General features: G+C 40.5%; 1 protein-coding gene across 1 annotated transcript; it reads left to right on the top strand.

Moving 5' to 3' along the window:
* Window positions 1-550: 550 nt before the first annotated feature.
* Window positions 551-23,335, top strand: LOC146853898 (olfactory receptor 5G9-like). Its single transcript, XM_085650962.1, has 2 exons — window positions 551-582; window positions 22,376-23,335. The coding sequence occupies exon 2, from the start codon at window positions 22,397-22,399 to the stop codon at window positions 23,333-23,335; it is 939 nt and encodes a 312-aa protein (XP_085507088.1). The 5' UTR covers window positions 551-582; window positions 22,376-22,396.
* Window positions 23,336-24,096: the final 761 nt, after the last annotated feature.

Below are 24,096 nucleotides of genomic sequence, written 5' to 3'. Positions count from 1 at the left end.
TTTACCATATATTGAATTGTTTTTGTGCCCTCTATAAATCAGGCAAACAGCCCACCAAATGGCAGACTGTCATAAGTGCCAGTGCTGCCAATTAAGTGCCAGTGCTGAGAAAGGAAAACCTCCGGCTTAAATTAAGCACTGACAGAAATATGTGATGGCAAATGTTTGCATTTCTGAATTCATCATCACTGAGCCCAAAAATCAAGAGTCACTCGTAATTGTGATGTCAACGCAACATTATTGAAGAACAGTTATTTTGGGACATTCCATTATTGATGTTTGAGCATTTGCAGGAGAATCTGCCTCCAGCACTTAACGAAACCCACTATTTCCAAGATACATCAAATCAGAACTCTGTTTGAATAACAGGGCAGAAGAGAAGAAACATCTCAGTAGCATTCCTGTCTCGAGAGAGACAGACCTTATGGTGCTTTTCTTATTACCAGAAACAGACCCCAATGCTTCAGGGAACAAGACCCTGGGGGATCACAAAGACAATAAGAATACCAGCATCAAGGTTGATGACCAGATGTGATTCATTCCAGAGATGCCTGAATTTGCTATGTTCAGCTAAACCATTAGGTGAGTTAAAGTGTTGAGCACACTTTAGAACCCATATTGTTTCTGTCGACTGGTGTTATTTTGAGTTTGCATATGTGCATATTTTATGAAAGCAATAAGGGTCACACTTATCAAGAAATCAACCATCGCAGCAAGCATCCTTGCTTTGCTACATGAAAGGGAAAGGGCAAAAATGTGCCATTTTTAATATTATACAGTGCATTTCCATCCTTTCCTTTCATTGGTGCAAAATGTGCTGTATTGTGCAAATGCAGGCACCCGTGCGTCAAAATGCAAGGGTGCCTGCGATGTGGGTAGGATTATTTTTATGCAGGAAGGGACACCACCCTTTCTACGTGTCCTGAAGAATGCAGCACACATAGAAAGAGGAAAAAACTAGGAGAAAGAAAGATATTTCTTCTCGTTATGCCTCACCTGGAGAGGTGTAGCATTTTAATGAATATCCAAGTCTGCCACTAATTGTAACTATAGGAATGCCAAAAATCCATGGGTGGATGTGTCGGAACGCCTTCCTGGGACAGAGTAACACAGCGTAATAATTTGACCTTGCATGGCTTGATAAACCTACCTTAGTAGTTGCGTCGCCATTGCGTCCCCTGCCGTGGTCAAGGTTGACACAACTCTTTTATAAATATGCTCCTATCTATATTCTAACGCCTCCTGTTGTCTTCAGAAAACTAGAAATGTTGTCATTGTGAGAACCTCTGAAGTTTTTACCTAACTTTACTATTCAGTCTAATGTCCACTCTTCTGGTTGAGATGGCGTTTTATTTCATGCATCAGAACAGGAAATGGGAATCAGACACCTGTGGAATATTAACCCAACACTATATCGTTGCATCTTTGTTACTTCCCACAGCTGTATATTCTGGAGCACATGCTGCATGGCTGTCTGGGTGTATTTGGTCTGGGAATGGGCTCTATAGTGACGCAAACCTCTTTTAGATTTGACACATATGAATCATATTTGTATTTTTACAATTTGGAATAATGGGCACCTGGGCATCTTTAGCTGATAACTACTTGTGATTGCGTAAGCTTAATAGACACATACCTGGCTGTTTGTGGCAATAATAGAACCCGCCACCTAACATCATCCAACAGAAGCAGGCGGACAATTAACTTATCCATGTTTTCTTCATGATCCCAACACACACTCACACCGACCTGGTAGTTAGCAATGGAAGCCTCATGCCACAACAGTTTATTTATATGAGGACGTGTAAGAATTATCATCATCTTAAAAGAAAATAACAACATTCCATTTGGTAACAAACCTGTGCAAATAATTAAAATACATTCATAAACAAGACTAAAAATACAGCAATCAAAACATAAAAAATATATCGATCCAGGAGCTGTTCAAAGAGCAAAGAGATACAATCTAAAACAGTGACATTGCACAAAGTCCTGTTTACAAAACAATGTAATGTAATGTAGAAAGTATTGATTAAGCGCAAACTAAGGTTTAAAAAGCACGTGGTAGGTGCTTAAGGACTCCAGAACATGACAAATGCTGCCCGAGAAATGCAATGAACAAAAAAGAACCAAGGTTTGGGACCTTTTGAGAAACCTGCATGATTGGCATAGCCCTCAATGACAGCGGAAGTAGATTCTACAACTAGCCCTTGGCACAGAGGCTGAGGATGAGCACCCCCCGCTTGGTGTTAGACAAACATGTGAAGTAGCAGAAGGTGAGCATGAGCCAATCTCATCGTCCTGAAAGGTGAATAGCTCCTAACCAGATTCTGCAAGATGGCGGGACATATTTTGCAACACATAATTAAGTTATTTTGCAACACATAATTAAGTTTGTAGTAATGAGCTAGTATGACAGTTATGTTATATTGTTGAGGGATGCTTCAGCTGTATTCATGTAAGGTATATATATTCTTATGCTTCCCTTCGCCCTCCTTCCCTTATTCCTCCTCCCTCTTTTTTCTTTTTTCTTTACTGTATACAACATGGTTCATTTTTTATTATTATATACTGTAATGTATTACTGTTTCATCTTCTGCCTATATCCAATAAACTTTCTTTAAACTTTAAAGATGGCGGGACCTGAATTGATATTGCTTTGTGCACAAATAATAAACTCTTACATTGAAATCAGTTAGCAATGTGCAGCCAATGCAGCTCTTTGATTATGCAGCGATTGATTTCTGCCACAAACAGCACGTGCGCCAAGTATGCTGGAAGGGAAAGATATAAGGAATTAGAACGGTCTAATCTCGAGGTAATCAATACATCTACTACAGTTTTCAGCCGACGAAAGGAACCCAAGGTCCTCACTCAAAGTCTTTATAATACTAAAGCAAGACATCACTGTCTTATTAGATTTGCTGCTTAATTGATATTTGATTATCCAATTTTGCCACAAGATTTCTCACTTCGTCAATTTCGGGTTCCCAACTCAGCGGTTCCCCATTGGTTGTTCCACACTTGCATCTCTTTGCTACCAATCAGGAGTTATGTTTTATCTGCATTACGTTTTATACAGTTCTCATTCACCCAGGAGAAAACCTTTATCAGGCAGTTCTTACATGTGTCCTCGCCAGCACCAAGCTCATTGGATAATGAGACTGTTATATGGACGTCATCAGCATAAGAGAGGACCTCAAAACGAAAATTTGTGGATTACGGTTGCTCAGGGGATCATATGTATGTGGAACAGTATAGGACGCAATGATGACTCCAGCGGCACCCCCCAGTTTAATTAGGTAGAAATGCATGTACTATAAGGTGGAATGTGCCTTCTGCATTTGAGATGAATCGTATTCCAGGCATTAATTATGAACAAGGAGCCTGCTATCAGCAAATGTTGAGAAAAGTATGAAGTTACTACACCTGCACTAATGGGCTAATTACAGGGACATCTTAAGGATTGTGTGTGCCCTGGGCCAGATGCATTTTGAGAGCGCCTTTTCTGATCAGCTTTGAATTCACGATCAAGTTTCAGCTTTTTCATGCCTCTTTGGCCAGGTCACAGACAGTGCAAAGGCACACTCGTCCACATTCTAAATATGTTTACAGCAATAGTGATGTGTTTGTATAATCTTGTAACACTGCAGCAGCTCACTAATATTACTGCAAATAATCTCTGTGACAACCTACCGTTTGGATTTAAAAGGAACTTTTTATTGATGTTGCATGAAACTTAAACACTGTGGGCCCGATTCACAGAACTAATTTAAGACAAAATCCTAAACTTACTACCATTTTCATATTCACAGAAGGCACTTACTCATTTTGGTATTCACAGAAGACACTTACTCACTTCGGTATTCACAGAAGTTATTAGTCCAAACTTTAGGACTCCTAAATGCCTTCTGTGAATACCGAAAGTCTTAAAATTAGGATTTTTCTCAGTTTAGGAGTCCTAAAGTTAGGACTCCTAACTTCTGTGAATACCAAAATGAGTAAGTGCCTTCTGTGAATGCCAAAATGAGTAAGTGCCTTCTCTGAATACCAAAATGGTAGTAAGTTTAGGATTTTGTCTTAAGTTAGTTCTGTGAATTGGGCCCAACATTTGGCTGCAAAATGTCCGTAATTGACTCTCACATATTACCCACATTAAAAACAAAATAAAGAAAAAACGCTATTTGCAAGAATCTGTTTAAGAGTTATTCAAGGCCACCAGGGCAAAGACTCTGCAGAAGAGATCTGGCTCTATCAAAGGACCCCTTGAAAGGCATGGGGCCCTGGGTCAGAGCCCACTTTGCCTAAGCCTTAAAATGTCTCTGGCTAATTATCCAGCAGAATTGACAGAAATGGCCTTGTCGGTCGATAAGCAAAACATGGCCTACCCTGGAAAGTGAATGCAGATATTCAGCCATCACGGCAAGGTGTTCTGCCTCTGTAGCTGGCTGTGCGGAGAATTCACTAACTCCTTATGAGGTCGTTTTCTGAGAGTTCTTCAAGGCGAACATACATTTTGGATTCCCCAAATCCTATTAAACTGGCTCCACAGAATTAGTTTAAAAAATGTGGCACACAATTACATCCAACATGGTTCAATTTTGTCTATAGAGCTATTTTATATTTTAATGTATAAATTGTTTCTTTATGCATGTGGGTGTCACCATTTCGTACAATTGGAACTATTGAAAAACAGTGTTAAAGCGGGTCAGCTGCCCAAATCCGACACTCTTCAGTGGCTTCCCAAAGGTCAAGACTGCACTTAAAACTTTAATTATCAGGAGATTTCTGAATTAAGATTGCCGTGGCACTGCTCCATCATTTAATGTCTTGTGCTCATAATGGTTTTCTGTCATTATTAATCTATTGAATGAACCCTTTTGGATCAGCTGAGAGTGAAACCATTGCAAGTTCTAAGCAGATGTAACTCATAAAAAGTTTCACCTTGAGCTGTGTACTAAACCTGAAAAATCATCATGTTAGTTAAATGCATGAAAGAGATTATCTGAAAACGTAGATAGAGAGTTCTCTTTCGTCCACTCTATTCAATATCTCATGTTAATCAGGAGGTTCAGACACTCCCATTTCATGAATGTGAGCATAATTAGATTGCATAGTCTTAACAGCTCTAACATAAAAAACATCAAGATATCATGGAGATTCATATTAGCACATTTACCATATCTTCTGATATCTAGGAAACATGTGTTCCCTGCTACAAAGTTGTATTTTTGATTGCAGAAATAGTTACCTTCTTGTTATATGTGCATAAAGTGCACTACCAAATATGAACACAAAGTGCACATGAACACAAAGTGCACAACCAAATATTACTCAGCAAACAATTGTAATGATCAGTTAGACTAAAGCCCTCATTTAGATCTTGGCGGTCTTACAACTGGTCCACCACGGTGGCAGTCCCAGGTACTCCATTGAGCTGATGGTGGCCGTCCACCGTATTAAGATGTTGCGGCTTGCGTTAGAAGATCGGCACGGGGACGATTATCTCTGCTGGCTCACAGTACTCCGTTGTCATTTGACTGGCAGTATTTAGATGTTCCCGTTGGGCTAGTGGTGTCCTGTCAGCGGAGTCTTGATGAAGTGAGGATCATGGGGACGTTGAGACAGGTACGAACAACTTATTTCTACGTAAATACACGTGTCATGTTTGAATGCAATGATATGTAGGAAATTTTTATGTCCATTTTTGTTACATGTTGCATGCCACACATGAGACATAACTACAAGTAGCTTTCCTGAGATCCCAGCAACAATGGTGTTATTTGGTGTTGTGCTGGCAGTGGAGCAGCAAAGGAGGGACCTAGATGATGGGGTACAAGACAGAAGCTGATGATGAAGGCAGGATAAAAGGTACGTTTTTCTTCTTTTCCTTTGATTCTGCCAACTTGAGTTTGCAGGTCTTACCGCCACAGTTGCCTTGGCGGGAAGGCACATCCTAATCAACTTTGTGGGACTCTTGCCTGGAATCCCGTTGCCACAGCCTCTTCTGGCTGTGCTGCCATTGACCGGGTCCAAGATTCCTATGAGGGTGGGGGGACTGCACCTGTCCTCCCTCCTGTGATGAGCATACATCTAAACAGGAGGCCAGCAAACAAGCTCTTGAGTCACTCTGGTTGTCCCGGGTTCAGGTGAAGGAGCAGGGCTCATACAGCAGGGCTGGCCTCTGAGGGTTCAAGGCAGGCTCCAGGCACCAAAGCAGTCCTTCCAGGTACTGCAAAGCACTCCTCAAGAGTGCACGGAAGGTCACAGCAGCAGCCAGTCCTCTGAGAGTCCTTTCATGGATCTGGAAAGTGAACTGAGGAGTGGGTCTGAGGGCCATGCTTTTATATCTGATGCCTCCTTTGAAGCTGGAAGACATTTCTAGAAGTTTCTCTTTGAAGAGCTTACAATTTGCTGTCTCTCCTGCCCTGGCTCCAGGATGGCTTCAGTGAACATGTGGAGATTTTAAGCCCATTGTGTGAAAGCAGAGGACAGCCTATTCAGTTGCAAGTAGTGCTGTGACTATCTCCCCCACCACCCTGCCAGCAGATGGCCTAGTCAGGAACATCTAACCCCTCTATTGTGTGATTGTCCAGGAGGAATTCACAAAATGTCTAACTGTCGGTTATACCTAGCCATGTAACTCATTGAGGCTACAGTTACCAAGTTACTAAGGGCAGAAAAATGCCAACTTTTTAAAAATCATACAAAAGATGGACGGAACAGAGAACAAATCAAACATTCATCCCCAGTCACAGATCTATGTCAAATAGCTTTTTGACTCACCATGTTATCTCGGTTTTGACCCAACCAAATGCAAAACTGTCTTTACCCAACTCCCTATGGGAACAGTTCAGCTGAAACTGCCAGGCCAAGTTCTCCCTAGATAGGAAAACAAGCATCCAAAGACCAGTTTTGGGATTTCACCCCATATCAGCCAGGCTAGCTTGAATCCAGTTGTGTAGTGAGCATGGGACCCATGTCTGGGAATACCCTTCCCATTTGGAGCAACAAAGCAAAAATCACAAAAATGATGGACGGAATGCTGAACAAATCAAACAGTAATCCTCAGTCACGGATCTGGGTTAAATCCATCATTTTTCCCTATCATGCCACCCTAATTTAGGCCCAGCCATATGCAAATCAGTCTTGACCCTGTTCTCCATGGGAACAGTCCAGGCCGAAATGCCAGGTCCTTCAGGACCAGAAAACGTATCCTGGGACTGATTCCAGGTATCTCACTCATCGGCCAAGCTAGCTTAAATTTTAATCACAAATATATTACATATTAAAAACATTACTAATTATAAATATTAGAATTTTGAATCAACAAAAACATATTATTATAAATTTAAACAAAATAAACGACTATAACATTTTACAATTAATAAATATACTACTCATGCTACAATTTGTACAAAAGTAGGCAAAGTGTTATACTCAGAAGGGGTAAAATGTACTATTCCCACTCCAGTCAATTCAACAGTAGGGAAAGTGTTGGATAGCGGAGAGGTAAAATGTACTATTCCCACTCAAATCAGTGTAACAGTGGGGAAAGTGTTAGATTCTTTAGGGCTAAAATGTACTATTCCTACTCCAGTCAGTGCAACAGTAGGGAAAGTGTTGGATTGCGGAGGTGTTAACATTTACTATCCCCACTCCAGTCAGTGCAACAGTTGGGAAATATTTAGATTGCAGAGGGGTAAAATGAACTATTCCCAATTCCTTCTGTGCAACAGTAGGAAATGTGTTGGATATTGGATGGGTAAAGTGTACTATTCCTACTCCAGGCAGTGCAACATTAGAAAAAAGACTAACAAATTTGGACAAAATAAAATAATTTCAAAAACATACTAAATAACCAAAAAATATAAATATGTAAGTATAAAACAAACTAAATATTTTTTTGTAATTAAATAAATATGTATTACAATGTTTAAGACATATAATAAATAACTACAAATATAATTAAAATACAAAACTATATTCTTAAATTAATATTAACACATAAATGCAATCTTATTTACATTTAAAAGCAGAACACAATTTGACACATACAATATTAAATAGCATGTTTATAAAAATGAATGGCATATTTTTGAATTTATTATTACCTAAATCACTTTTCTACGCTATAATTCTACACACATGTCTAAAAGTAAATTAATATTCATAATAAGTAACAATTACTAAAATAATTAATACAAAACAAACAACCCACACCTGATATATAAATAAAAACATATTTTTCGTATCATTTTCATAATTATTTGTAAATTAAAAATGATTATTATTAAAGAACGATAAAAACATTCTTTTATTTAATTAACTTCACAAAAATTGCCACAACTCACACCTATTATTTAACATAAAGAATATCATAATTACATATTTTACATAATTACTATTTCAATAACTAGTATAAATTAGCATTCTGTATTACACAATTTGAATAATTAATAGTCAATTACATTATTATTATTAAATTGAAAACAATGTATCAATTAATTATCATTAATTTACTTCCCACCCTTTACCTCTACAAAACACACAACCTGCACCTCAAAGATAATACAAAAAATCACACTAGGTGGCCATCTTGACAGCTAATGTGTACATTGTATCTCTCTTGTTCTGTTTCAAGGTAACCAACATAATGTTATCAGTATGATAAACAACAGTATGGGCCAATATCATTCACAGATGGCCACACAGAGTGGATATTATTTATTTATTAAGGAATTTTATATAGCGCTGGCCGGACCCCAAGGTATTGGAACGCTTTACAACAGTCGTAATGCGAGAATCACACACTAAGACAGTAGTATAAATATTGGTTCGTAAGTCCCAGCGCGCTGTGCAATGTTAAGGCAAGGAAGTCCTGAAATAACCTAGTTGTGTGCAGGTTGTCTTGAGCTGAACCTCTTTCAGGGATGGGAGAATGAGGCAAGGGTCGGGGAGGTGGAGGAGGTAGGTCTTAATGTCACAGTGTCAGTGTGCTGCAATGCACAGGCTTATGCGCTTCGGCAGCGTCTATCGGTTCAGGAGGGAACGATTGAGGAAGAGGTCTTTGAGTTGTTTTTTGAATTTTACAAAGGAGGGGATAGTCCTGATATGGGCTGAAATGGAGTTCCAGATTTTGGGAGCGTTTCCAGCGAAGGACTGTGCAGCATTTTTTTGTTTGCGTGTTTTCAGAGGGATGAGTAGTAGAGTGTTGGAGCTCCTGAGGTTCCTTATCTGACCTGCCTTCTTGAGTTTGGAGGCCAGGTAGTCGGGTTTCCCAGTGTGCAGGGCTTTGTGCATGAGGCAGGCAGTGTTGAAGCTGGCACGCATTTCGACTGGGAGTCATTTTAGTTATCTGAGTGTGGGTGAGATGTGTTCATATTTCTTAACTCCGGTGACCATTCTGGCTGCTGCACTGAGAGTTGTTTTGAGGGGAGCTAGGTATGATTTTGCTGCACCAGTGAGGACTGCATTCCCGTAGTCGAGTCTAGACAGCACCAGTGATTGAGTGACTTGTTTGAGGTCCTTGGGCGGGATGAAGGGTTTTAATTTGTTGAGTAGCTTCAAGTTGAGGAAGGCGCTGTTTGCGGAGTTCTTAATGTGTTTGACCATGTCAAGTTTTGGGTCTAGGGCGATTCCTAACGATTTTACAGAGTCAGCCAGGATGAGATTTCCGTTGAGAGGGGGAACAACCTTTACAACGCAACTTTTACAACGCACTACCTTTACAACGCATTTTTTACAACGCATAATCCATTACAACGCATGACATTACAACGCATGACACTACAACGCATTTTTCAAAACTACCTTTACAACGCATTCCATTACAACGCATACTACCATTACAATGCATACCATTACAACGCATAATATTACACTACACTATCCACCACTTACCCTACTGTTGCACCCCCTGGAGTTAGAATAGTAATTTTTACCCCTATACTATCCAACACTTACCCTACTGTTGCACCCCCTGGAGTTAGAATAGTAATTTTTACCCCTATTCTATCCAACACTTACCCTACTGTTGCACCCCCTGGAGTTAGAATAGTAATTTTTACCCCTATACTATTCAACACTTACCCTACTGTTGCACCCCCTGGAGTTAGAATAGTAATTTTTACCCCTATACTATCCAACACTTACCCTACTGTTGCACCCCCTGGAGTTAGAATAGTAATTTTTACCCCTATACTATCCAACACTTACCCTACTGATGCACCCCCTGGAGTTAGAATAGTAATTTTTACCCCTATACTATCCAACACTTACCCCACTGTTGCACCCCCTGGAGTTAGAATAGTAATTTTTACCCCTATACTATCTAATACTTACCTTAAATGCAATTTAATATTATGCGTTGTAATGGTATGCGTTGTAAAGGTATTATGCGTTGTAATGGAAATGCGTTGTAAAGGTAGTTTTTAAAAATGTGTTGTAGTGTCATGCCTTGTAATGTCATGCGTTGTAATGGATTATGCGTTGTAAAAAATGCGTTGTAAGTGCATGCGTTGTAAAAGTGTGTGTTGTAACGTCATACATCCCGTTGAGAGTATGAATAGATTTTAACCATTCTACGATTTGAGGGTTCTCTTCTTTGTTGGAAATGAGGAGGATTTCAATTTTGTCATGGTTGAGTTTTATGTTGTTTATTGAAAGCCAGAACTGGACTTCTCTTAGAGTGTTTTTGAGTCTCTGAATGTCATCAATGGAGGAGGTTTCCAGATAGATCTCGGTGTCGTTTGCATATAGGTGGAAGGGGATGTTGGCTTTTTTGAGTATGGTGGTGAGGGGTTCCATGTAGATGTTGAAAGGTTGCGGGGATTGCACTGAGCCTTGTAGGACACCCCTGCTGATGGGGTGTAGGTCGGACGTGAAGTTTTTGATTTTTATTCTTTAGGTGCGGTTGTGTAAGAAGGAGGAGAACTAGTGTAGGACCACCTCATCAACACCTACCCTTTCTTGCAGAACCTTAATTAGTAGATTATGATCAACCGTGTCGAAGGCTGCCGGTCCAGGAGAATGAGTAGGCAACATTAGTCCATATCAAGTTACTTGTGGATATCGTCTATGACGTTAAGGATCGCAGTCTCGGTGCTGCAGACTGTTCTGAAGCCAGATTGGTGTAATGGCCATATAGAATGCTGCACAATACAGTAGTAGTATTATGTTATTGTGCAATTAGGTGAACCCTTTACAAAGATGTATCTTATTAGTACAAATAATAAAACAAACAGTTTAAAAAAGGGCTTAAGAATACATTATAAGGATGTTGTAATGTGCTGCAGAGCCACCGAATGATTTAATTAGGGCCTAAAAGGAATAAAGAGCATCTCGTTGGTACAGGTCAAGGCAGACAGTTTTAAATTTGGCATGAGAAGCAATAGTAGGCACATTGAAATGAGCCACTAGACTCCTATGAGGGTTAGTTGAAAGCTTTAAGTAATTAAACTGCCAGGCAGGCGGTCGATATTGGTGGAGAACTTAGCAGCAAGGGAGGATGAATGGTAATTGGTAATCAGGTGCTTAATAGCAAGGTGCGAGGTTAGCAGATACTTTAGATCAATTCATTTTTGCATCAAAGCAGTGGAGGCGACCGATGTTAGGGGCCCATTATGATGGCGGGCAGAATCATAGCAGGGAAAGGGACTGCCCGCCTGTAAGGCGGTGCTCCTGCAACCCCGATTATGATGCGACTGCCACCGTGACGGTCGCATCTCTCATTCTTTGCATTGTGGTAGGGATGCGTACAGCAACCCCCCCAATGCAAATATGAGGCACTTGCATATCCCTGCAGTACATGGCAGTCACCATACGGTGCCTGCCACATAGTGCAGGGACATGTAGGGGTGCATGGTGCCCCCCAGTGCACTTGTCTGAGGTCTAGGGATAAAGGGGGGCCCGCTACGGGCTCCTGAATCTGTTTTTGCCTTTCTTTTCGTGGCGGGTTACCATCATGATCCCTACGGCGTTGCCTGCAAGGAACCGCCGCAATGTTAGCCCATAATTTAGCTCCGCAATGTGGAAGGAAAGTGACCGCCTTGCAGACCATGGCAGCCGGTCCTTTGGACTGCCACACTGCCGCATGATTCTCCCCGCCATCATAATATGGCGGGGGGTAAATGGCTGTTCGATGGCGGAGGGACCGCCACCGCACGGCTGGTGGTGGCAGACCCTTCGCATTCTAATGAGCCCCATAGTCAGATACTTAGCAGCAGAGCAAGGAAAAGAAGCACATGCAAGCTTCTAGTGAGGCTGAGCCTGCTCAGGAGCCCTCTAAACCGAGAGTATTATTGATAACTATAGGCGGCAGATTAGAGGAAATGCTGCCAGACTTTGCGCTCAAAGTTGTTATAGGTAGTCTTAGCATAGCACTAAATCTTTAGAGACCTGAACAATTATGGAAAGTGCAAGGCAGCCAAGGATTGTCGGCGAGTAAATCATAGCATTCCACATGGCATTTGATTTTGTCACCGGAGCAAATATAGAGGAGCAAGCATGCAGAAGCAGCAACAATATGAACCCAGCGTTCAACACAGTGTTCATTTTTTGGCAGTGGCGGATGGAGAATACAAGATGTGTCCCAGAGGTACTTCAGATATTTGGTGGCAGCGGTGCAGAAACATGAGCGATTTTTAGGGCCTGGCTCTAGCGAAGATGGCACTTAACAGGTATGCTCTGGGTTCAGGCTGGCAATTATCACCTATTCAAAGTGCAGAGACACCACTAGACTTTCCCAGGAGTACTTACAAAGTTTGATGGCAGCTCTGCAGAGATGTGAGCAATTTTAGTGGCCTGGCTCTGGGCCGCTGATGGTATAAACATACCCCAATTTAACATTAAAGGCCTCATTCAGATTGTGGTCGGAGTTGCCTCCGACAGACACCATGCCGGTCTCAGGTCCTACCATGCAGTGCAGGGATTAAGAGTGGGGTACCATAAATGCCCCATCCACCCACGACCAGAGGCCATATAGAAAAGGGGTCCCAACTAGGTTCCCCCAAAGACGCTTTCCGTAAGGCTTTCCATGCCAGAAAGCCCGGCATGGAAAGCCTGTTGGAAACCGACTTCGAAATCCAGACGGCTAAACGCCGTCCTATTGGGATTATGTGCCGGTTCATCTGGTCGATGAGCTTCTGGAGCCTGTCGGAATCTAGCTAAAATGACCACCCTTTATCACTTTTGACCACCTAGATTGTAATTAGGCGGTTGGAAGTGAAACTATTGATGTAAGTCCAACTGACATCGGAATAGGCCCATTAGCGTAGTATTCTCTGGGTTTTGGCAGGCGATTACAGCTTGACAGCAGTTTCGAACTTCCAAGCAGACAAAGACTCCTCACTGAAGCAGCGAGGTGCAGATGCATAGAATTCGAGTGATAGTTTCTGCGCCCAGACTGCAAAGGCAACAAAATACACATACTGTGTTCTGCCATTTTGAAATGATGGCCACGCATGTTCCATGTCCCCAGTCTGCGATCCACAAGTTTGGCTTTCAGCCAGAGATGGCAAGTGCAGAGGATTTATCTCTGCTGATTCCATAAGGGAGAGGAATTGACTGCCCAGGAGTGTGAACGCTTGCTCAGAGCTGCTATATCGTTCAGCTTTGAGAGGCCTTTCGCTGTGATTGCTTTTTCAATGAGGATTGTGGGAGATTTTTTCCCCAAGCTTCTGTGACCGAGAGGCTATTTAGTTTGTCCTGAAGATGGTGCTTGAACAAGTATCGTGAGCTGTCTAAATCCAGCCAAAATAGTCAGTTTAAGGTGGCTGGCATGGCGAGTCTGTGCCTGTTGCACAAATATCGTAGTGCACTGTCTCTGGGCCATTTTTTTGAACTCAAGTCCTATTCATGCCGCTGATGCTTGCTTTGGCAGATGCAGAGCAGCTTTGTATGTGTGAGTTATGAGCTTGTCCAGCAATGTGCCTAGGGAGATTTCACTTCCATAAGACAGTGCAGGTGTGATCATTGCTTTCATCACCTGGAGCAAGGGGTCTAGGTGTAGTAAAGGTCCGACACAGAAGAAGTTCACTTAGAGCTTTAATAGGAGCATCCACATAGAAAGGCAGCCACAGGTAAACTGAATAGAACATCCCACAGAGAATCGAATGCTCATTCACAGACCAATGAAAACAAAGAGACACAACAATAATGGAGGAAAGAATATTCATTCAACCAAGCTTGGTTAAATGGACATTACCACATACCTCCCTTCCTTAAAAATAAAACAAAATAAAAAGCAAGAAAAATAATTCTTAATACATAACAAAATCATTGTACTTTGAAGGTAACTTGACACTTCTCTTAATTATTTCAACAGATTCAGATTCAGGTACAGTATCACAACAAATTTCCTTGTTAGAAGCATTATTGAAACATGATTCACTTCCAAAATCTGGAATATTAGAAAAAATGTTTGGAGAAGATACAGGTAAGGAAGAACCAGCAGAAGAGCATGTTTTAGCTAATCTGGACAACCTCCACCAAGATCCATTGTCCAGTAAAGCTGACGTTTTACCAATTTTGACAATTTTCCTGACATCAGAAAATTTAGAAAAGCCCTTATGCACATGAAAAGGAAGTTTGATCGTAACACAGTAACCAATAACTAACTTCTTCTTTGAGACATTGGAATCTTGAACCATTGTTTTCGAAGACTTGGTTTCTACATTATGTTTGGCAACATCATACATATGTTTAAGATTACAAGTATCTATTTTGGGAAATAACCATCCTGGAATAAGTTTATGTCTTGGGGACCTCCCTTTAAGCAACAAGAAAGGAGAACATTGTGTAGAGCAGTGGGGAGTGCAGTGGTGCAACCACAATAAATCAGCAATATGTTGTTTAACATCAATTCTAGACTTGCGAGCTAGTTGAATTCCTTCCACTAAAGTTCTATTAAACCTTTCCACCGAACCATTCATATTCGGTGAATAAAGTGCTGTAGTAAGATGACAAATACTAACTTGTTTAAAAAAATCTTCCATGGCATGCGAAGTTAACAAAGAACCATTGTCAGTAACATATAAGGCCACCCAAAAAAATTCCTGACTTTTTTAACAGTACTAGATTGACCCAAATGACCTAAATGAGCAATAGAAATCAATTTGTTTCTGATACCAGAAGGAGGAACAAAGCAAGAACCTTTAATGATAAGATCATTTTCGAAAAACAAGTCATCTATTAATTATAAATTACATTTTTGAGAGAAACCAAAACATCATCTTGGGACATAGCTGTAAGCCATTCCTCTTTAGAAATAACTTCACCAACTGAGAGAATAACATCATCGATGGATGCGACAACACATTCTTCCAAAGAAGAACAATTAGGGCTTGAAATAACATCCCCTGTCAACCGAGAAAAACAATCCGCTCGGACATTTTGAGACCCAGGAATGTAACGCACAGTGAAATTGTACTCATAAAGCTTTGATAAGATTCAAACCAGTCTAGAGGAAGCCTTGCCCATGCCATGTTTGGAAAGTAATTAAATCAAAGGTTTATGATCAGTTCTGAGATGAAAATGTTTTCCCCACAAATACATTTTAAAATGTTCAACAGACCATGTACATCCCAAAGCTTCACGCTCAATGGTGGAGTATCTTGATTCTGTTAAAGGTCTGGAAGCGAAAGCAATAGTACGTTCAACACCATCCTTGATTTGACTGCACCGAGCCCAGTAGAACTGGCATCAACAGTGATGACATTAGTTCCATCTTGTGAAAACGCAAATAATGGTTTGGACTCAATAATAGCATTTTTAAGGGCATTAAAAGCAGAATCATGCATTTCCAGCCACTCAAATTTGACAACTTTTTTTAACAGTAACCTTAAAGGTAAAACAATGTCAGAAACTTTTTGCACAAATCTTGCATTAAAACTCACACAGGCCTAAAAATGATTTGAGTTGGTCTTTACGTTTGGGAACATGCATGTCACGGATAGCAATACCAGAGCTAGATATGGTATGTCCTAAGTACTCAACTTCATTTGTAAAAAATGTACACTTATCTAAGCGTACAGTCATACCATTGTCCTCCAAAATTGACAATACTCTACTTAGTAAAGAAGCATGTTGATCATTGTTTTTAGAAAAAACAAGGATGTCGTCTTGGAAAGCGACAACCCCTTCGATACTCCCAAAAAGACAGAACATCAATTTTTGAAAGACCGAAGTGGCAGACGCCAATCCAAATGGCATTCTGACATATCTAAATGCTCCAACAGGTATAATAAAAGTGACTATATGTTTTGACTGGGGAGATAGTGTGACTTGATGATAAGCCGATTTAAGGTCTATGGTGGAAAAGACCTTTGCACCATCCAATTTAGATAACAAATCCAGAATTCTGGGAAGAGGATGACAATCAATTAGGATTTGTTTGTTAACAGACCTAAGATCTGAGCAGAGACGAAGTTCCCCATTTATTTTTTTTAACTAGAACGATGGGAGAAACCCATTCTGATGAGTTGACAGGTTCGATAATACCTTCAGCACACATATTTTTAAGCATTTGGGATAATTCAGAACGAATAGACAGAGGAACGTGTCTCAATTTATGTTTCACAGGAACAGAATTTTTTTAAAGTTGAATGTGGTGTGAAAGTACTTTAACCTGACCTAATTCTTTCCGGAAAAGATTTTTATGTTTTTCAAGGATAGATTCTAGTCTGTTATCTTTCTCCAAAACACTTTGAATAAAGTCAAGATCCTCAGCAAAACACACTTGTACTTTAGAATTTGGGCGAAGAGTAATGTTCAACTTTCTTTGATGTCTCGAACCTAAGACTTGTAAACCATCAACCGCTACATATACTTTTCCCAAGATGGCTTTATTTCTGAATTTAATCTCAGACACAAAATAACCGCTTATGGCGATTTCTTTTCCACCAAACCCATAAACTTTTATGTCAGAAGGTTCCAAAAAGTTGTTATTCCAATTCTTCTTAAAAAATAAATCAGAAATGAAAGTGTATGGCGAACCCGAGTCAGCCATCACTTGTAAAGTTTTATCATCAATACTAATTTCACACATAGGAGGAACATAAGGTTTGCCATCAATATTTTCCAACGAAACACCAGAAATTAATTGTTTTGCTTCCAAATGACTCAAATCAGAAGATGAATCATTAGTATGTTCAACAGAAACTGAATCTTGAGAATCAATCATGCAAACATTCTTCTGCTCAGAAAAAGTAGGACAGTCTCTAATGCATAACATAACATTTTGTGTGCATTGTTCTTCATTGACATTTTCTTGGATAATGGAAATTCTTTTACCTTGGTTTAAGCATTCCTTTGCCAAAATGACCAATTTTACCACAAGAATAACATTCTCTATTCTTTGCAGGACAAAATTTAAATTGAGCTGAATAAGTTTTAGACCCACAACGATTACACCCCATTTTCGAAAAAGAATTATTATATGGAGTAATGGGCTTAGAAAATTTAGTTCTGGAAAAAATGGTTGTGTTACTATCTTTAACAGATAATGCTGCTACTCCATCAACAGTGGAGTCAACATTAATCGTTTTGAAAGAACTAATAGAACGTTCTACACTCTTAGCAATGTCAATAGTCTCTTGGAGAGAAGGATTGCGTTGACCAGGGAGCTGCTCTTGTATCTTTTTGTTTGAACAACGAATTATAAGCTGATCTCTGATATAGCTATCAACCTCAGCGCCAAACGCACAGTCAGCAGCCAAAACTCTCAATGTAGAAACATAAGCATCCACAGATTCCTCAATCAATTGATGACGAGTGTAGAAGTGAAATCTATCTAAGACTATGTTTGGCTCCTCCTTAAATCTTTTCTTTAATCTATCAAGGGCTTCAGAAAAACAGTCATGATCCCCAGCTTCTACTCCATGTGGGGGTGCAGAAGCAGTTAAATGCTCAAAAATGTCCTCAGCATCATTACCCATAAGATTAAGGAGTAAGGCTGTTTTCCTTTGTGGAGAAAATGTAGCGCCATTTATAGCCAATAAGTAGTTGTTAAAATGACGAAGCCATTTGTCCCATTTCATGCTGGGTTGGTTGGGACCTTTAAAAAATGGTGGTGCAGGATTACCACAACTTGAACTTGCCATGTTGAAATGATAGATTAATAAATGAGAAAAAACACAACGTGTAAAAAAAAATAAAAAAATGAAACAGAGCAAAAATCTATGACACACTCCGAACTTCCACGAAGAATTGTTTCAGATAACAGCGTGACTACAAGGCGAGCTGTGATTAATATCCAGGAAACACTTGTACTTTCAAAAAGAATAGCTTCAAATAGCAGCGTTATCCAGGAAACACTTCACAGATTCACGAAGAAAAGCTGAAATGACAGGGTGGCTCCAAGGCATGCTGTAACTAGGCAACACAGTATCAAAAAGTCAGCGTAGGAAGAATTCTCAGGAAAGATATGCCAAAATAGTGGGTTGATATGGAGTTGAATCCTTGAAAAGTCATTGTTTGCAGGCCACCAGGGAATCCAGATCTTCGATTCACCGTATCTCTATCAAGTGAGCTTTCCTTTTCCTTACATAACCACTAGATGGCACTGTTGAATCGTTTCTATAAATTGAATGTTGCTTAGAAAAGCATAAACATACGAACGTAAGTATTACGAAAGACAATACTTCGTGGCTTGTAGTGGTTGCCAGGTAACACTCTCGAAGATTCAGTCTTGAGGGCAGAGGCACGAGCGTAACGGCGAAATGTCAAATTGAAAAAAAATGACAAAAGCCAAAGCGCAAGTGGATGCCCAGTTACCAAATAAATTAAAAGCTTACCGCAACGCCTCACAATGAAAAGGAAAGCGGCAGCATGAAAATTCATTCAGAGAAAGTGGAACAATCCGTCCGTCCTTCAATATAAGTCTATACTTCAATGTAGACTCACGAATAATTGTTCCAGCGATGCTTGAAAGGTGGATGCTCCTGTCATCAAAATGTAGTAAAGGTCCGACACAGAAAAAGTTCACTTAGAGCTTTAATAGGAGCATCCACATAGAAAGGCAGCCACAGGTAAACTGAATAGAACAGAGAATGGAATGCGCGTACACAGACCAAAGAAAACAAAGAGACACAACGATAAGGGAGGAAAGAATGTTCATTTAACCAAGCTTGGTTAAATGGACATTACCACACTAGGCTCGGTCCCTTAAGATACTGGGCGAGACTTGTGAGGGAAAGCATGAGGCTGGTTCCTTTCTTTTCCCCAAGTATTTATACTCAGTGTTGTGCAGAAGCCGTTACCCATTGAGGTGCCACCTACCACAACCTTTTGTTTACTTTCCAAAGAGAACGGTCATAGTTTCCCAGTGGTTTATTAGAAGACGGTTCCTGATGGTGTAGTTGTACAAGCAGGTAAGTTGGCATTCAAGGCCAACTTTGGATTGACTTAATAGCACAAGATCATACACGTGAAGCAAGTGTGTCATGCAGCGGCCTCCCAGTTTGGGATGGGGACAGTTGACTTTGTCTAAGGTTTCCACCAAGTCAGCAGGGTACATTTCTAAATGAGTGGAATGTGAGCAGCATGTTAGGAATGTCTGAGGACCTTCAGAATGCTGTGGGAAAAGGGTCAGGAGATAAACAATGACAAGGTACCAATGAAACGTAAAATTGGAAACAAAGGTAACCAAGACACCGAATCACACACATTTTCAGGCGGATGTGCCCATGTGTTTAGGCAAAATGCCTTTACTTTGAGGTAATAGACTAAGCCATTGCACAGCAATGTATGCTTTTAGAGGGAGAAGCTACATTTGAAAGATATTCACATAAACATATGAAGGCTGAGCCGAGGACCATCTATATATTTCATTGTATTACAAGAGCCCAGTAGACAGCTACACGTTATAGGTGATCCTAAGAGGCACACTCAAGTATTAAAGCAGTGTAAATCTACCCGCAAGTCTTGTCAAAGCAAGTAATTAACACTAAAATCCTCCTGCAGCAAACACATTCAGGCATACTGTGCATATTGTAATCTTTCACAATAAAGAGATCATATCTGTGACAGCTTGTGTACCTTTTCTTCATTAACCGATTATGCCTAGAGTTATTGTCATTGCTTTATAGCTACCCTTAAAGCCTCTTATATTGTGAATTAACTGGTACTCATCAGGCACACATCGATAAAATAAAAAAAAATAAAAAACATTTTAGATAGTAAATAAAACATACAACTCCTCTGAAAATGTCTGAATTATCACACTGTAAACCTTCACACAAGTGTTTTTCAGACAGGGTATTCAATATCAAAACCAGTACCTACTATGGTATTCTGTAAGATTTCAATTAACTAATTATTAGTCCACGGTCTACAATACAGTGAAATACGATTTATCCCTTAAACACATAGGGGCAGATTTATGAGCCCCTTGCGCCACTTTTGCGTCACTTTTAACATGGGAAAAGTGACGCAAAAGTGGCGCAAGGGGCTCATAAATCTGCCCCATAATGACTTTAATAAATGCGTCTTACTATGCACTAGTTAAACCTACTACCTTTTGTAATAACTTTTCATAATAAACATATCAGACCTATACTATCGGACATTGTTTTTCCTGATGTCTAAGCAAGTTAATATCTTTCATCATTTATTTGTTCCCAAAACCAACTCCGGACTACTGAGCTCCATATAAGACTTCACTCAAGGCAACCCAAAGCAGGCAGTCAAAAACTTCCAAAAAACGCCAGAAACTTAAATTGGCAGACCAATATTCCTCACCTCCTTAAAGGAAAATTATGGATTATTAATATGCAAATCTTATACCCACAGGGGTTTCCAAAGGAGAACCCAGCACAAAAACAATTCCTACTATAGTATTTTGCATGAATCCATGCAACACAATATCTGTCTGGAGGATTTAGCACAGTTTTATTAACAATACACTTTTAAAGGCCCATTGGCTTTCACATATGTTTTTTTTACAATAAATGTCAGGGATAATATGTTGGATGTACATTTCCATCATAAATAGAACAGACCTTTCACCTACTAACTAATCACTGCCTTGCCACCGTAACTAGCACATGTCTACTATATTCCATGGGGCAGATTTACAAGACCCTTGCGACACTTTTGCGTCACTTTTAACATGGGATAAGTGATGCAAAAGTGGCGCAAGGGGCTTGTAAATAAGACCCATGTATTCATATTGGACATATAGTCTTGATCAATGGTTTGTCACCATAACAAACTCAGGGACTGATTTAAATCTTGGTGGTTGGGTTACTCCATCTAAGGGGCCGATTTCGATCCAGGTCGGAAGGGCACCAATCGCGATCCGGACGGAAAAACTACGAGACGTACGTGTGCTTTCTGTCCGACTCGTACAGCTGTACGAGCGAGCAAGTACGATGCGAGCTACGTGAAATTCACCGACCGAGTCGTTTCAGGGACTGAACCGCTCCATACATCTCATTCGTAAGCTAACCGCATGCAATGGATGCGATTTACGACCGAGCCAGTACGATGCACGTGTCGTACAGCCAGTGCGAGCCGGAGTGTCCAGCTCGCAAAACGTCCGAGAAGTTGCCTTTGGAGGTCCACGTCGGACCCCTGTCACCCGCAGCCCTATGACTCAGACACAGAGGGAGACCCAAGGGTCCACCCAACACAAGCATGTACGGTGCGGATGGCACCGATGCATACCCACTGTAGGGGGTGCCCTTGTGCGAGACGTACCCATTCAGTCAATAAGAGCCCATGTACGCGTCGTACGACCGGCTACTATTGACTTCTATGGAAGTCCGACCGAACCGAGTCTGGCAGCATGCGGTCGCATTGTAACCACTCGGGCGGACTGCAGGACTCTGGCTGGGTCGGAAAACACTCCGAATCTGGCTCGGTCGGAGAGCTTTCCGACCCGGATCGGAATTGGCCCCATAGTGTTGACAGATATCCAATCCGCCAACATATAAGTGCCATTAAAACCTATGAGATTTTTATTTCGGGGGACTGGATATCTGTCAACTTTGTGATGGAGTAACCTGCCTGCCAGGATCTATATCAGGCATAAGTCTGCCTGTGTTGAATACATGCTTTCCTAGAAGGAAACGTGTAATACAAGCACTCTTTTTCAGTGAAGGCACACGGCTTCTTCGCAACCACATTTGCAGTCAACAGAATCAACATTTGGGCAGATCTAAAGGCTCTCAGTAGTGCTTCTTAAATCCCTTTTAGTGTTGATAATAGAAGGTCTGTCAGTAGCTGCACTGTAGACCAGTCCTAAAACGCGAATGTCTCAATATTGTGACTTGTTTTCATTCAGCCATATTGATGCATCTCTCTAAACTGACAAATATGACTTTGGTCAATTTTCCCTGCAACTCACCTCTCATTTATGTTTTTCTGTTTCCAGGAAGATGGCATAATCTTGAAAATGAAAGCAAGCAACTGGACCCAAGTGACAGAGTTTGTTATCTTGGGAATTTCAGAGGACCCAAAATTGCAGCTTCCACTCTTCCTATTCTTTCTCCTGGTCTATATTGTGACCCTTGTATGCAATACAGGGATCCTAATACTGGTCTTGCTAAACCATTGCCTCCACATCCCTATGTACTTCTTACTCTGTAGTTTGTCCTTTGTAGACATATTTTTACCATCAATCACTGTTCCAATTATGCTGACCAATTTCTTATCGACAAGGAAGATAATTTCATTTCCAGGATGTGTAGCACAGATGTTTTTGTTATTTGTCATTGGAAGTACAGAGGTGTTCCTCCTGGCAGTCATGGCATATGATCGCTATACAGCTATTTGTAATCCATTGTTGTATCCTGTCATCATGAGCAACCAAACCTGCATTTATCTTCTTATTACAATATTTGTAATTGCCGTGCTCAATTCAGGGACACAAACAATATGTACATTTACTCTGCCCTTTTGCAATTCCAATATGATTACTCATTTCTGCTGTGAAATCCATCCAATTTTGCAGCTTGCATGTGCTGATACCACCTTGAATGAGGTTTTGTTAATTTTGGTGGCAGGTGGCCTCATATTGGCCTCTGTCATTTTCATCTTTATCTCATATGCTTGTATTATTTCAGCAATTTTAAAGATAAAATCCTCGGAGGGGAGATGGAAGGCCTTTAGCACATGCTCCTCCCACTGTGTCTGTGTCATTGTATTCTTCGGAACGCTAGTCTTCATGTATGGGATGCCCAACACGAAGCAATCGATGGCCAAGGACAGAGTGGTCTCAGTGTTCTATATGGTGATCATTCCGATGTTGAACCCACTTATTTATAGTCTACGCAACCATGAGATAAAAGAAGCCCTCATAACAGGTGTAAGGAGAGCCTGCTTCTCAAGTTAACCTGGCACTGCATACATTCCTTTCTTTGAAGAACTGCTGGTTACATGATGCCAGGGGTTTCCACTTGCATCATGTTTTGTCAAATGAAACAATTTAGAATACATTGTGAAAGCACTTTCAGTTTAACAACTAAAAAGTATTAAATTGTTGTGTATAGCTTATTATTAGGAGAAAATCCAGAGTTGAATTCTAGTTATTCACAGGCTCTAAGTCACAGTAGAAAGAAATGCAAATTGTTTTCCATTTCTTTGATGTCATTAAGGGAACCCTTTGCTTTCCTTGTATGTCCTCCAACTCACGTAGCTATTCAGAAAAGTGAGCAGAGTGGGACATTGGGGGAAAAAGGTTTTCTGTGTTACCTGCTTCTCTTGGGTCTCCAAAGACCAGAAACAGGCAGTAAACATTGAGTAGGTCATCTGCTATTACCATCCACTATCTCTCATGTCAGTCATGGACATCTGCCAACCCACAGTGATTGAAAATTCAAAGCTGCAGTCAAGCAACTCTAAAAGTGCCATTTGTAAGGAAGTGTGGTGGGGAAGGCCGGAGAGAGAAGATGAAGTGATGGTGGTGGGCTAAAGTTTCAGGAGGCCATAGGTTTATTTATTTTACAATGGTAAACAATGATGGAAGGCAACCTACAGAAGATGCGAGATTGTAATGACAGGGTGAGTTGTATTTGAGTTTACTTACTTTTTTAGATGGGCTGGGGTAGGGTGATTTACAGTTTATACTGAGTAATGGGGAAAGTAAAGGGATTA

This window comes from Triturus cristatus, chromosome 4_1 (assembly GCF_964204655.1).
Source record: "Triturus cristatus chromosome 4_1, aTriCri1.1, whole genome shotgun sequence".
In the NCBI taxonomy this organism is placed as follows: domain Eukaryota; kingdom Metazoa; phylum Chordata; class Amphibia; order Caudata; family Salamandridae; genus Triturus; species Triturus cristatus.
The sequence above is the reverse complement of the archived record's forward strand: the minus strand, read 5'-3'. Positions and strand labels throughout refer to the sequence as shown.

Coding starts and splice junctions, on each gene's coding strand:
- LOC146853898 (XM_085650962.1), top strand. CDS start 22,397: ATGAAAGCAAGCAACTGGACCCAAGTGACAGAGTTTGTTATCTTGGGA.